A 13,206-nucleotide genomic window follows, 5' to 3' on the forward strand; every position below is an offset into this window, starting at 1 on the left:
GCCTTGGGGTATCAATTGGCATAGTCCACAATGACCAGGATATGTTCATGGCCTCGGGCAGACTTGGGAAGGGGACCCACCAGATCCATACCCACTCTCTTGAAGGGAACGCCGATGATCGGGAGAGGCACGAGCAGAGCAGGAGCAGGTCTTTGGTGGGGGACGTTGTGCTGACATTGAAGGCACTGCTGGCAGAAGTTTCTGATCTCTGCATTCATCTTCAGCCAGAGGAACCAATCCATGATCATCTCGAGAGTGCTCTGCCTTGCCAGGTGGCTGCCCAAGGGGTGGGAGTGGGCCATGTGCATCACCACATCCACCTTGGAGTGGGGGACGACCAGCAAGTCCATGCCCTGTCCTCGCCATTCAGTGTGCGTGCTGGTAGAGGAGGCCCTGGTGGACCAGGAAGTAAGAGCTGGGGATTGGCTGCCTTGGCTGCTGGTATTCACCCTAGATAAAGTGCACCTGCCCCCAGCAGTTTTTCAGCCGCTCGTCTTGTTTCTGCTCCTGCCTGAAGTACCCTTCTTGGGTCACCTGCTTAAACACACTTGAGTGGGTTAGAGGTGGTGTGTGACTCACCTTTTGCAGTGCAGTCCTTGGCTTCCTTGTGTCTCCCAGCCAGGCACACATGTTGGGTCAGTGAGGTGCAGTCCAGAGGTCTTCACAAGGCTTGATGTCTCCTCATTTTCCTGGTTACAGGCAGCTCTCTTGGGAATCCAGGCCAGTCCCGACCAAAGAGGAAAGGAACAGGGGAGGTCTGGTACCACACATACAGTGACCTTCCACCCACCTCTCTCATTCCCAATATGGATGTGGGCAATGGCCACCTCTTGTGTGTCCCCATGCATTGCAGGTAATCTTGATTTGTACCACAGCGCTCCACAGCCTTGGGCAAGATGGCGGGACAAGCCAGTGTGATGGTGCTGCCTGAGTCCAGGAGGGTTTGCGTTAGCTGCCCCTCAACCTGCATCGGGGCACTTGGAAGATGAGGGCTGGCAGATGAGTGGATGATGCAGCCAGTGAGCCACGGTTTCTGTGCTGGAGCGGGCGAGGGTGGTTCAGGTGCATTTGGCATGGGCTTGTCAGTGGGAGAGTTGAGGTGAGTGGGTCCGCTGAGGATGCCATCGGGGCTCCACATTGGCCCACGCCGGGGAGGTGAGGAGCCAGACCCTGGGCCTATTTTTCTTTGGGCCATCCCTCCCAAAACAGTCTGTTCAAAGGTGTACAGGTATGGTTCAAAGGTGTACAGGTATGCCTCAATGTTGTCCGTAGTGGTTAGCTTGTGGAGCAGATGATGTGCTTGTGAGGCAGCCCGGGAGGTCTGGCTCATTGCTGCAGCGGCTCCTGGGTGGCGACCTGAAGACCTTTAGTGAGTTCTTGGGTCACCTGCTGTTGCTGGAGGCTGGTCTCTAGGAGGTGCTGCAAGGTTGGTTTCATGTGATGGGTGAGAGGGGGTGCTGTGTGTTTGTGCAAAATTTCTCCACCTGTGTGGCACTTGTGGTTGCAGCAAGATGAACACAGACACACAACCCGGGGATTAGTGCAAAAAGGTAAGAATTTTTAATTAAAATTTTTTTGAAAGTGTAGGGGAAGTGAAGCATGAAGTCAGTGTGGGTGTCGGAGGGTCCAAGCTGGCTGGCAGTGAGTTTGCAGGCGAGGGCTGGCTGCATCTGGGCCTTTTTGGCGATCGTCCAGAGACAGTGAAGGCAGCTGGATCTGGTGGCAGAGAAGGGACGGTGCTATGTGGTTTTCGACGTTGTCCTCTGCATTGGTGAGTTGCCTTGAGTGAAGAGGGAAAGCGAAAATGAGCGTGTGCACTGAGTGAGCTTGACTAACCTCTGGAAGTGGCGGCGCCTCTTTATACTACCTTGGTTGCTTAAGAAGGGTGAATTGAGGTGCCAATGATACTGCTCCAGCCATGCCTGCTGTGTCTGCCCGCTTTTGGTTGTTCAAAATAATGGTGCTGAAGCACTGTCATCTGTTCAGCACCATGGGAGCGGTAGAGTGAGGTATGATGCGCTGCATATGCGGTGGTTTTCCCGAGCTGCCATCCTACTATTTACTTTACCCCATTTTTAGAAAGATATTCCATAATTTTGGTGTAAAGACGACACTTCAATATCCCAGCCTTGACTGTTTATACAGAACCAAATAAAACCATAAGGATGCCACGCCAGTGTGTGTTTTTACTTTGCGAGCTGATGCTCCACTACCAGAGGTGTAACGTGTCATAACGGAGCATTGGCATCTAGGGTGATGCATCTGTCCTTCGGAAACATGAATACCTTGAGCATCCCAGCGCTGCTTTAAAAATAATGGTATGTGAATGGAATGTTAAGGTGCTTTTGTTAGCTGTGCACATTTATACCACTCCCAAGCAAAGTTGCAGAGCATCATATGCAACATGTAATCGCTTCCATTAAATAATTCATGCCTAATATATAAATTTGTGTCCTTTAGGTGAGCCAGCTTTTTGTGGGGGTGGGGGTTCGGTCTCAGAAAACTGCACTCGCAAATGGGGAGGGAGAGGTAACAAAGAAGAGAAGAGAGGCGTGGAGAGACTTGTGCAAGCAGCCCGTTTGTGTGATCATAAATATGTGGAGGAGAAAGTGAAGAGAAGTAAGAAGCAATTTGAAGAAAATGCGTGCGGACTTGAGATGCTGTAGATGGAGACCTTTGAATTTGCGCTGGTCTCAGAAAGAATAATGTCAACGTTAATGTCACACCCCTATCCCGCCATGTTGGCCGTCCCTTTTACACAGATGTCGATTGTGGCTGTTGTTACCAATCGTTCTGACTCAGAGGCTGAACAACACAGACACCACCACCCCTGTTCCGCATTCAGACATTTCCTACAGAGCGTGAAGTGGAATAAAGGTGTAAGATTCTCACCTTGAACAGGCTGTGTAATGGGGTCTGGAGTATCAGGAATCAAAATTTGATCTTGGATCACTTCACACATGGCCACACATTGTCCTCATATTTAAAACCCTGTGAGCACGGATGCTTTCTAGTGGTTGTTTTAACAGGTATTATCCTGAAAAGTGCTGAGTGCAGTGTAATTGGGAATATGTCAGAAGAGAAGGCATTCAAATGAGCATTTAACTGCATTAATTAAACATGAATTTAGGTTGGATATTTATGACTGGTCATGAACATGCTTTCCCAGTGACAGGCAGCAAATCAGCATACAGGCACCTTTATCTGAGGCAGACCTGGCTTTCATAGCAACGAGGGCCAGACACCTTGGGGCTTCAAACAGACATCAGATTAAGCGCTCGGGGAGAATGAAATCTTGTTAACATGTCAGATGACCTTGGCCAGTCAGTGACTCCAGCCATCATCTTTAGGTCAGAGGGAAGCACTCTAGTTAATGACATTAAACACCAGGCCATCGTGCTTGGGCTCACATCCAAAACTGAGACACAAACAATGCCTGCTTTCTTATGATGGTTCTCCTATACCTGCATCTCCATTGTCATCAGTTTCACTTTCTATAATCAGGTTTATGGAATTATGTGATATAATTCTTTATAGCAGATCAGTCTAAAAGGGTGAAAATTGTGCATGTCAATGAAAGTGCAAGCACTGAAATGTGATCCAAAAAGACAGTGCTTGAGGCTCAAAATAGCGGTAAAGTTTCAATAGCTTTTTGGATCTCTCATGATGGTTCCAGCTTTTATTCAGTTTATCATGCTACTTTGCAGATGCCAGTCATGATTTGGGGATTATATTTTACTTTTGAAATGAGCTTCTGGTTGTAACAATTGTTTTGTCATCAGAGAATTGCGACAGTACGCTGAAGAAGAATATGTTGACCTTAGGGTGCATCAGTTGCCCTCACTTTCATAAAATCTGATGCATTTTTGTTTGGGTGTTCCTTTTCACCAATAAAGACATCCTGTAAAATGTTTTGACCATATTCAAAAGTCTAATGGTGGCACCATGAGGTTAATTTTTTGCCAAAAAACGCTTATTTTACTGTATGTTTTCGCGTAAGGTTTGAATCACAATGTTGGACTCCATTTATTGATTTCTTGTGAGCCAGAGATCATGTTAAGAACCTTTGCAAGGGATTGAGAAGCATTAATGTGATTCATAATACATTTGTATTGTTTAAAAGTAGTTGAACAATGATTCAATGAACAGCTAAAACTCAAACTGTGCTTGATAATATATTTAGAATATGTACTAAAAATGTGTATGTAAGATATTTGGGATACTCTATAAGGTGCCATAATGTTTCATGAAAAGTGATCGAAATTTTGTCATAAAATAGCAGCTTTTTCCATAACTCTGAGCTCCTGGTGCCACCATTAAGCTTTTGAATTTTGTCAAAATATTTCACCCAGTGTGTTTTCTTACCAAAAGGAACATAAAAATAAAAATGCATCATGATCGGAGGAACTTTTCATTTTTAGGGGGCAACTGATGCACCCTAGTTGACCTGTATTGCGAGCTTGACGCTGCTGCTGTTGAAGATATTGGTATCTCTTTCCCCACCTGGCTTTCTTCGGAATTGTTTTCCTGTGACTGACCTTTTGACCTGTGTGTTTGTAGATCACCTCCGAGGTGCACCTGTTGAGTCACACCAAGGGCAAGAGGCACCAGCAGGCAGTGAGGGAGAGCAGCAGCATCCAGGGAAGAGAACTGTCGGATGAGGAGGTGGTAAGTAGACACCTAAAATGTTTCTGAACCAAACCAGTGGCACAGAAACGTTGGGGGGGGGGACAAACTAGCGTAATCATCTTACACAATGTTGTTTAGAACATAATCTCATAATACACCATTTAATGTGAAGCGTAAATGTGAATTAACATATGTCGCGAATGTTTTTTGCGTCTGTGGGGCAATAAATGACAGAGTTCAGTGACACAGTGGAAGCGTGAGATCGCCCCTTGTCCCTGTATGTCTTTGTTAACAAAGTGCCTGTCTTATGGATGCTTCTCATTAAACATGGAACCACTCACTGCAATATGAGATTGCCTTTTGCGCTGGGATCTTTGTAGAGCTGACAACTGTTGGTGCTATATGCTGCACCTTTGGCCTCCATATCTCCTTTTTTTTTTTTTTTTTTCCCCCCTCCCCAACAGATCATTTTTAATGCCTCGCTCATTACCGCTACCCTTTTCTTGCACCTGACAGAGCGGTAAACAAGCACTAAGCAACTGCTCGGAAGCATTAACATGTTGAAAGTGTGACAGATGCATGAACTCCTAAATTAAACAAAGTAATAGATTAAATTGGCTTCTGTATAATTCTAAATTATTTCTTTCCATAGCCTATTTCAAACTAATGATTTAGTTCTATTAAAAGAATTATGGAGCACAATGTAGAACAGTGAAGGAAAATTGCACTGGGAAAGAATTATTGCAGAAAGTTGGCACTGTAAAATTATCCCTGTATTAATCAGGCCTGTCCTCTGTTCTAATTAGAAACAAAAATGTTACTCCTGGAAATCGCATCAATTTTATTTTTTAACGCAAGCCGTTTTTATTTGCAGGCAATCTGGCTGGGAACTTTTGTTTGCGTACTTTTATCGTGCATCTTTAGCCTTCCATATTTATGTCTCTTCCCATTTTGGTGTGCCGTATTTCATTCATGCAACCGCTACCTATTTTCCAGTCGAGGCTTCCATAACTCTTGCCGTCGTGAAAGATTTTTAATTAAAATTAAGACGGTTGGCTGAACCGTGTAGAGGTCACAACATAGTTTCTCTGTGGAAGCGGCACCTCCGCAGCCCTCTCTCCTCGTATTTGGTCGCATTTTGTCTTTTTAAGGACTCTGGGATTAAATTGAAAATAAGGTGATTATCAACAGGGACGGATCGATGGGCCTGGGGAAAGCTCGGAGCTGCCATTGCTCTTCTTACTTGCTTTTTATTGGTCGTCATCTGTCCTGCTTTAACATAATATACGGGAAGGTCCTGACCAATTGTGCTTGAGGCATGGGGAATTTAAATTTACTGTTCATCCTTGACACCCAACCAAAAAAACCATCCATTACCTCTTAAATAGAAGATGCTCCCATCACGTCATTTTCTGATAATTCCTGACACTTCATAAAAGGTTTTACCTGAATTGATTTTCATTATTTTATGTCATTTATGCTCTTTTTGGTTTATGACTAAACAAATACAAAAACCTGCAAACTGACGCCTCTGAGATGCTATCGCTTGAAAGTGTGTTTGTGTGTAAGGGCGGGGAGGCAAAATAGAGAGCATGCCACCTGATACACCGTATATTCACCTTGAACCTGGATGACTTGTAGCTGTCTGTCTGACATCTGGGGAAGGCCTTCCTGTGCCATTCATTGTGTGACACAAAGGAGTGGAGGATGGGAGAGTCATACAAGTGCGACACTGGGAGGATGTATGGGCCCTGAGCAGGTCATGGCGGTGTGATGTTTGGAGGAGTCTCCCATTTCTTCCATTACCTACAGAAAACACTGTGGTATTGTCAGGCTGTTCCTGCCCCAGGCACATCTCTCCCTCACCAATTCTCTGTCTTGCTCCTACTATTGTCTCTCAGGTGCAAGGAAACACCTGTCTATCACACAACTTCCTCCACTAGAGCATTCGCCTACCAGAGCATCTCAAAGTTCTGTCCAGAAAGGCATTCAACTTGGATTTTCACGTCAAGTGCTGCACTGATACTTTCGGACTTATTTTCAGCTAGCTCTTTTTTTTTTTTTAATGAACAACGTGACCATGGATCAAAAAGAGAACTGAATGTAAAAGTAGCTTTCTATTTTGTATTTCACTCCAGTCGGTGCCGAATGATTTGTTTGGCTTCCCTTATTTGATTTGTGGAGTTTACTTTAGTTGGCCTCTGCAGTAAAAGCTTAGTCCAGCAGTAGATTCACTACAGAGCCAGATCTGAGGTCCTCCTCCAAACGCCACTCTGATATAATCTCAAGATGGTGCACGTCTTTGAGGTGTTGCAGAAACAATCCCATTAACAGCGCAGCAGGAGAAGTAGATCGCCTTTCAGAGAGATTACTCGCCAGATGCCTCTCCAGCCAGTGGGATCCAATGGTTATGACTGTAAGGCTCAACTCCTGTCCCAGGGGGACGTGGATTGCCCCCCTCAAAAACGTGTGCTCGCAGACACACACACACACACACAGTCACTCTAGCCCACCAACTCCTTTATTTACACTGCTAGAAAATTTGTAAGTTTTCAAATGTAATTGTGAGTCAACTTGCTATTTTTTTTCCCCCCTCAAACCCATTAATGACACAAATTTGCATGATTGCGAGTTTATCAATTAACAGTGTAGCATCAGTATAGGGGATCGCTTATATAAGGAATTCAAGACAGCAAGGAATATTATTATTGGAAATCAACAGCAGTGTGACACAAGACTTGACATGAAGTGGAGTTACTATTACAACCCTGAAGTTGATTATTTTACAATGACAATGCTCCCTAATTAAGTTATTCCATGAAGTCGAGTCATACATGAGCTGACGAGGTGCGTAGCGCCGAGTCGGCTATAAGCCACATATGATGGTATTGAGTGGAATAACTTTATTTTTTAAAAATTATATCCACATTCACTGGATTTTGAGAAATGGCGCATTTTTATTTTTAGCAAATTTAATAAATAAAAACTTTATACAAAATCTCATCTCATTATCTGTAGCCGCTTTATCCTGTTCTACAGGGTCGCAAGCAAACTGGAGCCTATCCCAGCTGACTACGAGTGAAAGGCGGGGTACACCCTGGACAAACAAACCGGCGAAATGACAGTAACAATTTGTGAAAAATGCTCTAATAATAATTCTTGAAAAATAAGATGCGTTCTTACCTTCAAATACTTTTGTTCCATATTTTGTTGCTTTATTTATTTATTTGGTTTTCTTCTTTGGGGTTTTTTGATGGTTGGCCAACCAACTTAAAGGTGCATTACCGCGACTGACTCTGCTGGAGTGTGGAATGGGATGGGGGTGGGGTTATATTCTTTGAGTTATTTCTGTTTCTTTTAAATACTTGATAAAACTTTTTGGGGTTTCGTTTTCGGGTAGAGTTTCTATTTCTTCGTCCGTTGGTTCAGCAACACGCTCCACCATTTTATTTTTCTCTACTCGCAGTATACGAGTTGATAGCCTAGTAATAGAGTAGCCAATCAGAGTGCGCGATTGCTCATATCCAATGAACGTGGATAGAATAAAGTGTTTTATTCTTCTTGTATTGCAGCAGTTTGTCAACTATTACAATTTTTTATTCATTAAAGCGCTATACATGGCCTTTGAAATTTCCATGAGACAAGCTAGCTCCTTTTATCACTTGCAACATAGCAGCTATTAACAGTTATTTCCTCGCCAGCCTTTCTTTTTCTCTTGAAGTTCAAAGATCAATAACGCAGCTTATATTACTGAGAAGCAGCAAAACACAGACTCCTGTCTTGAGGACTTTCCCATGGTGGAAAACTCCCTGATGTTTAGAAAGTGCTGACCTCTTCCATAAAAGTTAAATAAACACTGCTTTACAGAAAGCTAAACTATATAAACTTTTTTTTTTTTAAATAACACATTTTTAAAGTCTTTATTACCTTAGGTGGTGGTGTATCTGCTACACAGGTCCTTGTGAATGAGCTGTTACTTTAGAAACAGTAACACGTTAGAATGAGCGCACTAATATAAACATGCTGGCACTATTGCTAGAGCTGCTGTTATAGAAACCACAACCTTCTGCCCAGTCAGATTCAAGGATTCAACAGCACTGTGGTGTAATAGAAGAATAAGTGTCAATTCACATGCAAGTAGTGAAATACAGAACTTATTTGTTGTTAATTATTAATGAAATCAAAAGTTTACACACCATTTCTTAGTTCTTTCAAGGAGATGTGCAGAACCTTTATTTTTTAAATACATTTCCGAGTGGATAGTATCTCCATCCTTGACTCTTGTATGCTGCATAAATGGGAATAAAAAAAAAAAAATATTTTTGAGAGTTAAAATCGACTGCAATGTTTGTATTCGAGCTGTCCCGCTGAGCCAGCCAGCCCTGAGTGCATGACGTCACAGCAGTAACTGGTTTTAAGGCTGAGGCCTTTTACAGCTATAGACCAAAGCCAGACTTGGCAGGCGAGAGTGGTTGCAATGGCCTCTTCGTTTGGATTTATTGGAGATCCTTCAGATTCCTCAGATAGTAATACATCTGACTGTGATAGTTCTGAAATTGGTGTGTGTGTGTATACACATGCTACTGCTATACACGTAGAACTGTATTAGTTTGAACCATTGGAAAGTGAATCCGATAGGAACATGTCGGCCACAGAGGCCCCCACTTTACGAAAGCCAGAGAACAAAGCCGTCTAGAGAATTGGATGGAATTGAACTGACAGTCTCATGTGACTCTCATTAAAACAGGATAGGTGTTATAACTTATGCAATGTACATGCATGCATTTTTACTGATGAAACGTAAAAGGCTAATTAAATAATCAGATGAACTGAGACAATCACATTCTGAAGCAAATTAAATAATCTTATACCGGTAACTTAAACACGCAATACAAGTTACATGTATTAATCTAAATGCAGGTAAACAATGAGTGGTGGTGTTGTCATGATGTAACCAAATGAGAGTCGGAGCTTACCTGTCTGTGTTTTCGCTTCTTGAAGGCCGAGCTTGTGGCTGATTGTTTTGAAACAATCTGACTTCAGTTCTTCGTTCATTCGCTTCTTCCATGTAAGGGCAAGATATTGCTGCTGAGGCAAGTATATCCAGTGGAGAAATCTGACAACTGGTCCACTCATTCTCCATTTTCTCCATACTGTGTACTCCGCCATTACTGCTCGGCTCACGCTCCGGGAGAACTGGTGCAACTGAACTTGCTTTCCTTTTCTTGTAGTTTTGTTTTCTTTTAATTGTTGGTACTGCACCCTCTTTCAATACGGGCTTATAGCCAACGCTCCTCAACAGATCAGAGGTCTCGTACGAGTCTTCAGTAAAATGTGCAGAGCAGAGGAGAGACCACTTGGTAGGCGCCCAATGTGCCCGTGAATTTCTTGCAAAACGCGTCCAAATCTTTGCAGTTTGAACATTCTTGGGCCATGAATGCAACATAAATCCACCTTCTGTTGTGTTGTTGCACCCGCCAGCAACACATCTTCATGGCATGGCGATAAATTGGCTCAAAATGAAGGATCAAAGTTGCAGTCAGCTCTGTGTTTTAGTATAGCAGAAATGGCGACGAGATCGATAGTCTTCCTGCTGTGACGCCACGGACGTCAAGGTCATTCACTCAGGCCGCTACCTATATGAATCATTTTAATCATAAAAATTACTATATTAGATTTATTGTTGATGCTTAAGTCTATCCCTATGCCATTCTTGAGGTCTCAAGGCATTTCTAAACAAAAAGTGAGGCCATGGGTCTGCGTATCTCCTTTAAATAGTTACTTAATGTCCAATATATATTTTTGTGTTAAGCACTGAAAGAGTTAAAACTTATCTTTTTACCTGCTATAGAGAAGTGCATCATAAAATAGAGCTTTGCAATTAAGAGTACACATGCGATTAAGAGTATTTGTTTATTAGATTACCTCTGTATACACTGTGCGCTGGAACAGGTAATGGAGAGCGTAATTATAGTTCCTAATCCTTAATTAGCCTGCACATTTCCCAAAACAGTAGTTCAAGAAAGTTAATGATCAGTAATTATCTCTGTTCCTTGCATATATATATACACATTAGAGATTAATTCAGAAGTTATAATGACTTGTACCTCTACTAACATGTTACCACACTTGTATAAGCAGTGTAAACTGTGTCAGGGAATTTTGCACAGGAGTTTTGAGGAGGAGATTACTGCACTGACATTACAGACTTCAGAAGTCTGACATGGCAACATCTTTCCCATATTTCACCTGTGCGATAAGAACCGACATTGTATTTCCCTGCTGTAAAACTACCTGGAATGGCAGTAGAACTGGTGGACAGAGGCTCTGAATGCAAACTGTTCTCTATCCCCTCTCTCTGTCCATTCTCTGAGGTGCTGGATGACAGGATAATTGGATAATTGCATTCTGGCACATGCGTCATTTAAATTGAGTTACATCCGTCTTTCTTCCCATGGACGTATCCGCATTATCTGAGTAGACCCAGTGGTGTCTCGATGGCAAGTTATACCTCTCTTTCAGCATTTCCGCTGCCCTCACACTGCAGGCGAGGGCAGATATACAGGAGTAATTACTGTGCACAATGGCCAACTGATATTACCTGTACTTTCAGTGCTATAGCTTACCTTTACCCCTACAACTTAAAGGCCGTGCATTGTACCAAGATTCCTTAGATACTGTGCATACACGTTGTCTTTGGCAGGCTGCTTTGTTAATGCTAAGATCCTTCGAGTATCATGAAGTTGCCTCTCATGGTTTCCATGTGTGAAGGACAAGGTATCTGATTTTAAGTGTCTAGTGAGAGGCTTTTCCTTCCTTTTCGTCAAGTAGTCTCATCTCATTATCTCTAGCCGCTTTATCCTGTTCTACAGGGTCGCAGGCAAGCTGGAGCCTATCCCAGCTGACTATGGGCGAAAGGCGGGATACACCCTGGACAAGTCGCCAGGTCATCACAGGGCTGACACATAGACACAGACAACCATTCACACTCACATTCACACCTACGCTCAATTTAGAGTCACCAGTTAACCTAACCTGCATGTCTTTGGACTGTGGGGGAAACCGGAGCACCCGGAGGAAACCCACGCGGACACGGGGAGAACATGCAAACTCCACACAGAAAGGCCCTCGTCGGCCACTGGGCTCGAACCCGGACCTTCTTGCTGCGAGGCGACAGCGCTAACCACTACACCACCGTGCCGCCCACGTCAAGTAGTGAAATCTTTAAATCATAATTTAATTAATTAAACGTTGATGTGTTTTAAAATGTTGCACTTGAACAATCAATTTTTATTTATTTTTTTTAAATAAAGGAAGTTTACCTAGTTTAAATCTTGAAATATTTAATTTTATTATAAGGTGTCCAAGCATTTTTCACCTTATTTGTCTTCTTTTTTGTCGTTGTCGTCGTCGTCTTCAATGTCTTTATCATGGTCTTTGTCGTCGTCTTCTGTACGAACATCAAAATTGGTCACTAGATCTCACTCCCTGCCTCTACTCAGGTGCCTGATCAGCCTGATGGTCGCACTGTAGCACGTATTTTGTTTCCCACATTTATCAAGAAGTCTTAAATAGAGCGGGGCTTTTTTTTTTGTGTGTGTGTGTGTCCAGTTCCTTGGCGTAGTCAAAACTTGCAATTTGGACCATTTAGCTCTGCCTACTTCGATCTTGAGTTAATTTGCTAAATATGAAAAACATACTTTTGTGTACTGGTCCGAGGGTTTTTGGAATATATTCCCAAAATGTATTGTTACTTTATTCTCTATACTCTGAAACTCTGTTATCAAAATAATTACCTGAATATTTGTAAATAATACGACCACTACATGCCAATCAATCCTAGCAGGGCCGGAGCTTAATTCACTCCAACAGCTGTAGTTTATTGGCTTTATGGATTTGAACGAAACTTGAAAGCTCTGCTCAAGATGAGCTTCTGATTTGTGCATTGTTGGAGTTAATGTCATCATTTGGGGGTGGGCTTAAAGGGATAGTTTGGGATTTTTGACATGAATCTGTATGGCATCCCCATCAATAGTGTCGTGCAAACACACTGACTTACCCCTGACAGCATCCTGGGAGTCCAGTTCTTGTCCAGTTTTGGTCCAGACGAAAGTAGTCCGGCAAGTTTGTTGGGGTCACGAAAGTAAAACGTTTTTCGTCTCAAAACAGTATGTGTTCAAAAGAGTGATATATTTGCATCACAAAACCGTTGCCAAATAAAAAGTCAGACCTCGAAATCGCTTGGCACTATTTTCTCTCCCTTCTTATCACTGCGCGCTGCCGCCAGGTGACAGCGAAACGCAGACCCACTAAGCTGGTGGGAGACCAAGGCTGCACTCTATCCACGGCTTACACACGTGATGGCACGGAGGATGTGTATAGTGGCAGCATCTGTCCCCCCAGAGAGGATCGTTTCAAAAGCAGGACAGATTATAACTGAGAGGAGAAATAGAATCAGAATTAACTAGCTAATTGCAGCAATTAAAGGAATAGGTAGGAAAAGGAAGGCGCAAAGACACCGCGCAGCGCCTGAAAACGGGTTTTCAGGCGCTGCGCACCCGTTTTCAGGCGCTGCGC

The 13,206-nt window shown here is 43.2% G+C and overlaps 1 protein-coding gene across 5 annotated transcripts in view; it reads left to right on the top strand.

The window, feature by feature from the left end:
* scaper (S-phase cyclin A-associated protein in the ER) overlaps nt 1-13,206 on the top strand; it is a 186,493-nt gene that overhangs the window by 90,722 nt on the left and 82,565 nt on the right. For all 5 annotated transcript variants that reach the window (XM_060914836.1, XM_060914837.1, XM_060914840.1 and 2 more), the window contains one exon: nt 4,561-4,668. In XM_060914836.1, the coding sequence (XP_060770819.1) occupies nt 4,561-4,668 (108 nt within the window). The remainder of the gene's footprint in view (nt 1-4,560; nt 4,669-13,206) is intronic.

Source organism: Neoarius graeffei, chromosome 2 (genome assembly GCF_027579695.1).
Source record: "Neoarius graeffei isolate fNeoGra1 chromosome 2, fNeoGra1.pri, whole genome shotgun sequence".
NCBI lineage: Eukaryota > Metazoa > Chordata > Actinopteri > Siluriformes > Ariidae > Neoarius > Neoarius graeffei.